Below are 10,744 nucleotides of genomic sequence, written 5' to 3' on the forward strand. Positions count from 1 at the left end.
TTAAATTTAATTAGTATAGTGTAAGTAGATTCTTATATCTAGTTAATTCATTGTATGTGAAGAGATCTTTTGTCCATTAAATTAATTGTATGTGAAGAGATCTTATATCAGTTAAATTAATTCTATATGAAGAGACCTTGTATCTGTTAACTTAATTGTATGTGAAGAGATCTTATATCAGTTAAATTAATTGTATGTGAAAAGATCGTATGTCAGTTAAATTTATTGTATGTGAAGACACCTTGTATCCGTTAACTTAATTGTATATGAAGAGATCTTATGTCAGTTAAATTTATTGTATGTGAAGACACCTTGTATCCGTTAACTTAATTGTATATGAAGAGATCTTATGTCAGTTAAATTAATTGTATGTGAAAAGATCGTATGTCAGTTAAATTTATTGTATATGAAGACACCTTGTATCCGTTAATTGTATATGAAGAGATCTTATGTCAGTTAAGTTAACTATGTATGCTCATAACTTTGTTGATTTTTCTGAAATTTTAAACCAAACAGAGCTGAATAGTTTCTATGTTTGATCACAGTTTTTATTTATTTTCAGGTTAGAAACTTAGATGGTATCCCATTGATATTAGACTGCTGTAATTTAGATGCACGAAATCCATGTATCCTTTTAAATTATTTAAAAAGTATTATTGTTTTGTAAAAGTCTGGTGTTCTGTTACTGCTGCTACTAGTAGTTTGTGTTTATAATTTTAAAAATAGCATTAATTTAGAATATAAATTTATTTTCCAGTTTGAAGTAAAGAGCATAGGGCTATGACACAGGTATATGGAGAGTAATTTTTAATATTTCATATATCATATTTTTCTATATCTGTCTGGTGAATGAGACAGGTTCATGTAAAATATATTCACACAATGAAAGACTGAGTTGTGTAAGTGTAATATATATGTACATGGTGAAAGAGAGAGAGATTGTATAGTTTATTTCAGCTTGAGCTATATTTACATGACAACACATGGTTTATTTTAGCTTTATATATATATATTTATGTGTCAAAAGAAAGACAGCATCAGCACGAGATATATTTACACAACGAAAGAAAGAGACAGTTTAAGTGTGCATAAGATGACAGTAACGTATGGTGTATCATTCATCTAAGGATAAAATGTATTTATGCAATAGAAGAAAGACAGCTGAGTGTAAAATTCAGTAATGGAAACAGAAGAGGAGTTACAAACAACTATATAAGGAACTTAATAGTGGTACAAACTTTATCCCAGGAACTTAATAGTGGTACAAACATTATTGCAAGAACTTAATAGTGGTACAAACATTATCCCAGGAACTTAATAGTGGTACAAACATTATCCCAGGAACTTAATAGTGGTACAAATATTATCCCAGGAACTTAACAGTGGTACAAACATTATCCCAGGAACTTAATAGTGGTACAAACATTATCCCAGGAACTTAATAGTGGTACAAACATTATCGCAAGAACTTAATAGTGGTACAAACATTATCCCAGGAAACTTAATAGTGGTATAAACATTATCCCAAGAAACTTAATAGTGGTACAAACATTACCAAGGAAACTTAATAGTGGTACAAACATTATCCCAGGAACTTAATAGTGGTACAAACATTATCCCAGGAACTTAATAGTGGTGCAAACATTATCCCAGGAAACTTAATAGTGGTACAAACATTATCCCAAGAAACTTAATAGTGGTACAAACATTATCCCAGGAACTTAATAGTGGTACAAACATTATCCCAGAAAACTTAATAGTGGTACAAACATTATCCCAGGAAACTTAATAGTGGTATAAACATTATCCCAAGAAACTTAATAGTGGTACAAACATTATCCCAGGAAATACACATGAAAAGTTTAAGTGGTAAAAAGCTAGTGTTTCTTATGTAAGCCCTCTGTTTTACACAGAGTGTTGCATATTATTTTATCAGTAAGTCATTGTGGAATATTGTCCCTAATATCCTCTATCACTCCCCCATAATTCGTCCAGGTTTTTTGGTCACCTTCTGACCTTATAAGTTTTTACATTAATCCATTCAACTTTAAGAATGTCCATATGAAGATATTGTGTAAGCCAAACTGTAATTATGAATGTTCCATTAACCTTTAAGATATCATTTTATCACATCTGCTGTGTGATAGGATCATTGTATTGCTGGAAGATGGAAACCCACACATTAAGTCATGTATCTATGTAAATAGCATGATGAATTATAATGTCTTTAATTGTCATCAGTTAAGAATGCCATCAAATATATCACCAACACCATTAGCAGCCCCAAAATTATACTGACCCCCACTATGCTTCACTATACATGTTGTACATTGACTAAACTGTGTTTAGTTGATACTGAACAATTTGAACTTGGATTCACACCTCTAGCATTGTTCCTTCTACTGTTACATTAAAGCCTTTTAGTTTGTTACCCATTCATAGCAACTACACATTCTATGAGATCAATTCAGGCTATTTTACATCTTAATGTTCTTGAGGTAACTTTCACAAAGTTATTGACAAGGTCTGTACTTGATAATTAACATTACTTTTTGAGAATTTTGATTTTCCTACTTTGACAACTTCTATCAATAACAATGCTATTTTCACATAGTATTATCAGTGTCTTGCCACAATTGTTTGAATGGAGTGTTCTTAACCAGCCAGAACTTTGATTTCCGCATGCTTGGCATGTGGTAATTCAATCCTTGCAACCATTTATAGGAAACACTATTATTACTACAGCAACCGGCTGTATTTTATAAGCTGTATACTTTCCGCTTTTCGTTGGTTGAATGACAACCAGTCATGGTATAAGCTATCAACATATGACTGTGTCGTTCATTCTATTGTGGTAAAAGGGTAACATTCCCATAATATTTCCATTACTTCATTTATACAACAGAAAATTAATAGATTGTGTATGTTGAATGACAACCAGTCACGGTATAAGCTATCAACATATGACTGTGTCGTTCATTTTATTGTGGTAAAAGGGTAACATTCCCATAATATTTCCATTACTCCATTTATACAACAGAAAATTAATAGATTGTGTATGTTGAATGACAACCAGTCACAGTATAAGCTATCAACATATGACTGTGTCGTTCATTTTATTGTGGTAAAAGGGTAACATTCCCATAATATTTCCATTACTCCATTTATACAACAGAAAATTAATAGATTGTGTATGTTGAATGACAATCAGTCACAGTATAAGCTATCAACATATGACTGTGTCGTTCATTTTATTGTGGTAAAAGGGTAACATTCCCATAATATTTCCATTACTCCATTTATACAACAGAAAATTAATAGATTGTGTATGTTTTGTATAAGTGTAATATATATATATATATTTACGTGATTAAAGAAAGAGATTGTATTATTTGTGTAAGTATAAACATAATAAAAAGTGCTTGTTTAATATGGGAGAGTTTAGATGATATGAATGAACGATTTATCGTTAATGAGTGGAAAAGTTAGTATAAAAGAATGGTTTTTAGTGGGAAAACTGACAATATGTAGTAGATCTAAGATTTTAGAACATTACCTAAATTTTAATTTGTACACATTTCATTTTAGTATTTAGAGATGGAATTTATAGTAATACGGAAAAGTATTTTATTTTCTTCCTGACGAAAAAATGTTCAGATATTTTACAGTGGTCAATTTTTGCTATACGAAATCTACTGAACAAAAACAAAGAAAATCAAAAAGTGGTAGCCAACATGTCAGCTACAGGTGTTCTTGTTAATAATGATATTCTGACTGAACTTGGACAACTAGAGAGATCATGAAATCAGTATGGACTTGAACTTAATATGTCTGTAGTCTTGAGATGTTTTAGTAAATGTTGAGTGGTTTTGTGAAGAAAAAAATACATTTGTTATGTTAATTATTTTTCAAAATACAATTCACACGTGCTGTAAGGGACATAATTGACCATCAGGCTTATATTGATATTTTGCATTATATAAAGCAAAATGAAAATCTTGTATCAAAGTTCTATTGAATGTCATAAACCAGTTATGCATAATAAGTGGCTAAGCTGAATAAAATTACTAAAAGTTAAACATGAAAACTTGACATTATGTTTATATAAAACGTCTTTGAAGCACGTCATTACTAAAAGTTAAACATGAAAACTTGACATTATGTTTACATAAAACACGTTTGAAGCACGTCATTACTAAAAGTTAAACATGAAAACTTGACATTATGTTTACATAAAACACGTTTGAAGCACGTCATTTCTAAAAGTTAAACATGAAAACTTGACATTATGTTTATATAAAACACGTTTGAAGCACGTCATTACTAAAAGTTAAACACGAAAACTTGACATTATGTTTATATAAAACACGTTTGAAGCACGTCATTCTAAAGTTAAACATGAAAACTTGACATTATGTTTATATAAAACGTTTTTGAAGCACGTCATTACTAAAAGTTAACCACGAAAACTTGACATTATGTTTATATAAAACGTGTTTGAAGCACGTCATTACTAAAAGTTAAACATGAAAACTTGACATTATGTTTATATAAAACGTGTTTGAAACACGTCATTACTAAAAGTTAACCACGAAAACTTGACATTATGTTTATATAAAACGCGTTTGAAGCACGTCATTACTATAAGTTAACATGAAAACTTGACGTTATGTTTATATAAAAAGTCTTTGAATCACGTCATTACTAAAAGTTAAACATGAAAATTTGACATCATGTTTATATAAAACATGTTTGCAGCACATAAAAGTGTTCTGTTTTCTCACACTAATTGTATAATTCATACAATACACGAGACAGCTTATCATGTTGGAAATATGTAAACACAGCTCTAGAAAGTTTCGATATTATAAATTTAAAATGGGAGCATAAACAAAAGACTATCTTCTTAACTGGTAAGCCTACAACTACTATAATCGTTGTACCATTCTTGTTTGGTGCCGAGTTCTTTTAAATTATCTGGTAAAAATGATTCAATGTCCAGTTCACATAATAACAAATTACTTTTATTTCCTCCTTAAAAGTTTCCTTACAGACTTGTACATTTTGTAAGCCTACGTTTACAGTTACGTTACTTGAATACTACTAACGTAAAAATCAACATATTTGTACAAGATAACTCAATATGCTCGTTAGCTAACACACATCCACAAACATAAATTCACTGACTTGTTCACTCTATCAGTTAGAAAATAAATCGTGATGGTTCACTGCAAGCGTACCTAGCCAATTAGCTAGCTCACCCATATTTATAATCTAATCCTTGTTGTACATATTTCGCAAAGTCTAGGTTTTCGTGGCGTCAATATAGAATTTTCTAGGCCTACTCTCATGAGTTTGCTTAACGTCATCCCCTTCTAGCTAACATCTAAATTTCAGCATGAAAAATATAGCTTATAACAGTATCTATCATTTTATCAGTCAGTTTGAATGACAGAATAGGGCTGCCTGATAATGATATAAACCAGATATAACATACAGTATCGATGGATGTAAACAAGAAACAAAAACTGTGGTAACCGAGCGTTGTCAATATAAGTACAAACGTAGTGTATCTTGAAGAACAGTTAATATTTTAACCACACTATATCTGCCAACAACTAATAATAATTACAAGTCACTTACTTACTTAACCGAGTTCACCTCTTAGCAATAAGTTGATAATGTAGCGTCTGTACTACTACTATATTCCAGACGTCGTGATGAGTCCTCGTATTTCGCGAAAGGTCTCGTTGGCACTGGATATGGCATCTATTGTATAGTTGATATATTATTGTTTACTTTCATTCATAAGTTCTTATAACTTAACTATCTCCCGTTGACTCTGTTATTGCTCGACAAAATTAACTTGTGTAAACAGACGTATAGTGTAAAGAACCCCACAACTATCATAGTCAAGAATTGAATTATGACAGAACCCCGGACAGTTACTATATAGTAAAAGTATAAAAAAAACATTTTGTTCTGTTTTTTAACTACTACCTTGTTGATTTTTATTGAGACACTCATAAGATTCTATAGGCACGTGAGGGTTCTCTTGTAAATCAAACCCCAAACATTTGCCGACTGTCTCTCAGTTAAACTAACTTCTTCCAACTTATCATCGCCACCAGCATTCCTTTTACAGTGTTCAGCGATATGCAGAAATTTTAAGATGATTAGCTTCAGATAAACGCAGGAGTTACAAGTAACAGTTTGGACTTATAAGCAGAAGATTAAAAACCATGAGTTACAAGTAAAAAGTATGAACTTACAAGTAGAAGATGATAAACGCTGGAGTTACAAGTAACAGTTTGAACTTATAAGCAGAAGATGATAAACGCTGGAATTACAAGTAACAGTTTGAACTTATAAGCAGAAGATTAAAAATCATGAGTTACAAGTAAAAAGTATGAACTTACAAGTAGAAGATGATAAACGCTGGAGTTACAAGTAACAGTTTGAACTTACAAGTAGAAGATTAAAAATCAGGAGTTAATTACAAGTAGAAAAATGATAAGTTATAATTTCTTGTTCAGTTCGTTCGTGAGTTTTAGAATTTTGGAAGCTATTTGCCTCTTTCATCCCTCAGTATCACATATAAGACTAATACGTTAAATATTTTAGTACGCTAGTTTCCTTGTCGTTCCTTCGATGAATTTCTTCAGTGACGTAAAACTGTGAAGCTGAACAAACTTTTCTAACTACATAAAAACAATTTCCTTTCAATGTTTTGTATCATGTTATTTTCCAAATGAATCATGCGTTTAAGCTCAAGGACAACTTCTAGAAAAACAAAATAAGAATTAACATTCTCTGAAACTATAAGAAATATTACTGCCATAAATATCGTAACCCGTCTACTGAATGAATGCAAAGACAATATAACCTATGTTAATATTACTTGCTGAGTTAACGTTTTAGTTTTATTATATGTATGTAGCTTGCTTTGATAAGAGGTTAAAGTAAATATATTAGCAGTAAATGCGTGAGGAAACATCTGACCCTGAAGTGTTAAAATATCTTAGCATGTCAGTGCTAAGCATGTAAAACATCGAACCATACAGAGTTAAACATGTGAAATATCTAAACATTACAGTGCTAAACGTGTAAAATAGCTAACAATACAATGTTAAACATGTAAAATACTTAAACATACAGTGTTAATCATGTACAATATCCATCCACATCAGGTACAGACTTCCATATAGTGTTAAACATGTAAACCATTTAAACATATCAGGTACAGCATTCAGCCATATAGACATATAAAACATTTAACTACATAGTGTTAAAAATGTAAAATATTTAACCCTACAGAGCTAAACATGTACAACATTATAACCATATCAGTTACAGCATTCAACCATATAGACATATAAAACATTTAACTACATAGTGTTAAAAATGTAAAATATTTAACCCTACAGAGCTAAACATGTACAACATTATAACCATATCAGTTACAGCATTCAACCATGCAGGGTTAAAATGTAAAATATCTAAACATACAGTGTTAAATATGTAAATTATCTAATCATATAGTGTTAAACATGTAAAATATTTAAACATCAAGGGTTCGAATCCCTGTCACACCAAACATGCTTGCCCTTTCAGCCGTGAGGACGTTATAATGTGACGGTCAATCCCACTATTCGTTGGTAAAAGAGTAGCCCAAGAGTTGGCGGTGGGTGGTGATGACTAGCTGCCTTCCCACTAGTCTTACACTGCTAAATTAGGGACGGCTAGCGCAGATAGCCCTCGTGTAGCTTTGCGCGAAGTTCAAAAACAAACAAACAAACAAGTTAAACATCGAAAATAACTAAACGTATTAATGAAAGTTTATTTACTCAGATTACGTGAAAAAGCTAGCCCCTTCAAATCCTGTGGTTGGCGCCATGCTACCACCAAAAATAAAATCGCGATCCTTACTTTGGGCTCGAATAAGAGTGACAGTCAAATCCCATTTTTCGGTTTGAAAAGAATTGGCGGTAGATGGTATTGACTTGTTGCTTTCCGTTCAGCCTATCACTCTTCAATTTGGGATGGCCAGCCCAGATAGCCCTCGAGTGGTTTTGTGCAAAGTTCAACAAAAAAATAAAACATTTCAAGTTTAATATACACAGAATATATGTTATTTTAGCACAAAACTACAATACGGACTCTGCGCTCTGTCCACCACAGGGATCAAACCCAGGATTTTATCATTGACTACCAGGGGACTCAAAATCTAATTGGACTGAATTAAGTTCAATTTTGGATCTGATCTACACAGAACACAGCTGTCTTAAAGTGATTCCAGATTGGATCTACAAAGCACATAATTGGACTGAAATGATTTCTTTTTTCTCATTTGGTCTACATAGAATATAATTATGCTGAAGCGACTTCGATTTGAGGTTTAATCTACACAGAATATAATCAGACTGAAGTGACTTCGATTTGAGGTTTAATACTTCAGTCCGATTATATTCTGTGTAGAACCCAAGCTTCAAATTTATTTCTACACAGGAATATGATTACACTGAAATTAAAGAAGCAGATATATTTGAAAAAGAATATGGTTGGAAATGAGTTTACCAGAACAAGATTAGACAATACTGAAGATGGTTTTATATTTATTTATCAAGCAATTGTTAACTTTGGAACCAATCACAATAAGACATTTGTCCTATTAATCGTATATTAATGACCAATAGTTCAATATTCATTGTGCTGAATATTTCTAAATGAACGTATTTTCATAATTGAAATTTTAGATAATTTTATATAGATAACATGAACAATAACAGTGAACGAATAAAACTTAGAACTACCAAGAATGAAGATACTGTTGGTTTATCTTCAAGCTGTGTTTACTTTGTGAATAAGGAACCATTCCTGGAATCAATGACGTAGAGGTATGAAAGTGAACTAAAAGTTTTATTCTAGCAAAAGTAAACATTTCACAACGACGGACTATTGAAAAAAAAAGTTAATTCTTAAGCTGCAATAAAAAACAAACCCGCAGGTGAGACCTGCTCCATAAATACAACAACTAAGCTCACTTTGTACGTAGTTTTATAGACGTAAAAGTATTTTTGAAGCAGCAACATGAAAATCTTAATCTTGTTCATAATGGTTACTAGTGCAGTTAGCTTGTCAGGAAAGCATTTTCTGTGGTTCTCATGTGGTAAGTATAATGTGCATCTGCCTTTGTGGCCAGCAGTAAAATGTTTATTTAGTATTGTAGTCAACAATAAACTTGTAGACATAGTACTAGAATCAACACTACATTGGTATATTTAGTGTTGTAGTCAACAGTAAAATGGTACATATGGTATTTTAGTCAGCAGTAAACTGGTAGATACAGTATTGTAGTCAATAGTAAAGTGTTAAACATGGTGTTTCAGTCAACATTAAGCTTGTAGATATTGTGTTTTAGTCAACGATAAATTGGTCAGTATAGTATTGTGGTCAACAATGGACTGGTAGACATGGTATTGTAGTCAACAGTAAACTTGTGAACATAGTACTGTAGTGAACAATAAATGGGTTGATATAGTACTGTAGTCAACACCAAACTGGTCAATATAGTATATTGTAGTCAACAATGGACAGGTAGACATAGTATTGTAGTCAACAATAAACTGTAGTTAACGGCAAACTGGTCAATATAGTATTGTAGTCAACAGTAAACTTGTGAACATGGTATTGTAGTCAACAGTTAACTGGTCAATACATTATTGTAGTCAATAATAAACTGGTATATACACAGCGTGGTCACAAGTAGATAGACACCACCTTTTCAGAAAAAATGAAAACTTTCATTCATATTCACATGAATTAATATATTTATAATTTAATTAATATATAGTAGATCTTCCTTTCGCTTCGTGGAGTTCGTTGATCCTTTGGGACATCGTGAGAATCATCTCGTCAGTTTTAGATTGTGGGATTTTCGCCCACTCTTGCTTCAAAACTTGGAGTAGATCGCTCTTCGAAGTTGGTTTTTTGGTTGTTTCTTGACTTGCCGGTCGAGTATGGCCCAGAGGTTTTCGATGGGGTTCATGTCAGGAGACTGGCTCGGCCAGGGCAACTTCTGGATACCATTTTCTTTCTGCCACTTTTGGGTGTTTCTAGCAGTGTGACACGGTGCTCCATCTTCCTGGAACAACGTTATGTTCTTGTCCACGAAACCCGAGGAATGAAGTGGCAAGAGTCCTTCCTCCAATATTTCGACGTATTTCGCAAAATTTATGTTGCCAACGCACTCCACTAAGCTCGATCTCCCACCAACCCAAACAGCTTCCCAAACCAACACACTGAAACCACCATGCTTCACAGTTGACTGCAATCTGTTGAGGCAAAGTTCTTGGTAAGGCATTCTCCAGATCCATATCCTTCCACTGTCCGAAACTTGAGCGAATCTTGATTCGTCTGAGAACAATACGGTCTTCCAAAAGTCCAGATGCTTAGTCATCATATCATTTGCCCTCTTCTTTCGTATGACTATGTTGGCAGGTCTTAATAAGGGCTTCCGTCTAGCTGCTCTGCAACGATAACCCAATCTGTGGAGAATCCGTTGAACAGATTTCGGGCTCATCCCACCAGCTTTGGCCTCTTCTGCAGTCGTTAAGCTGGGATCCATTTCGATGCTCCTCTTGACAGCCGTTTTTGTCCTCTCCGATGGACCAGGACGACACGGACGCTGCTCAGTTGTTTCCTTGCCGTATTTCCTGAACTTCACGATGATTCTGTTGACTAT

At 32.8% G+C, this 10,744-nt stretch overlaps 2 protein-coding genes across 2 annotated transcripts in view; both read left to right on the forward strand.

Annotated features, from left to right (window-relative positions):
• LOC106464804 (ataxin-10-like) overlaps positions 1–4,048 on the forward strand; it is a 31,608-nt gene extending 27,560 nt beyond the window's left edge. Inside the window, exons 10-11 of the mRNA XM_013924962.2 lie at positions 563–626; positions 3,658–4,048. Of these exons, the coding sequence (XP_013780416.2) occupies positions 563–626; positions 3,658–3,803 (210 nt within the window). The 3' untranslated portion in view covers positions 3,804–4,048. The remainder of the gene's footprint in view (positions 1–562; positions 627–3,657) is intronic.
• Positions 4,049–9,073: 5,025 nt separating this feature from the next.
• Positions 9,074–10,744, forward strand: part of LOC106464805 — a 10,302-nt gene continuing 8,631 nt past the window's right edge. Inside the window, exon 1 of the mRNA XM_013924963.2 lies at positions 9,074–9,169. Within this exon, the coding sequence (XP_013780417.2) occupies positions 9,091–9,169 (79 nt within the window). The 5' untranslated portion in view covers positions 9,074–9,090. The remainder of the gene's footprint in view (positions 9,170–10,744) is intronic.

The sequence above is a fragment of the Limulus polyphemus genome, unplaced genomic scaffold (genome assembly GCF_000517525.1).
Source record: "Limulus polyphemus unplaced genomic scaffold, Limulus_polyphemus-2.1.2 Scaffold1746, whole genome shotgun sequence".
Taxonomy (NCBI): Eukaryota; Metazoa; Arthropoda; class Merostomata; order Xiphosura; family Limulidae; genus Limulus; species Limulus polyphemus.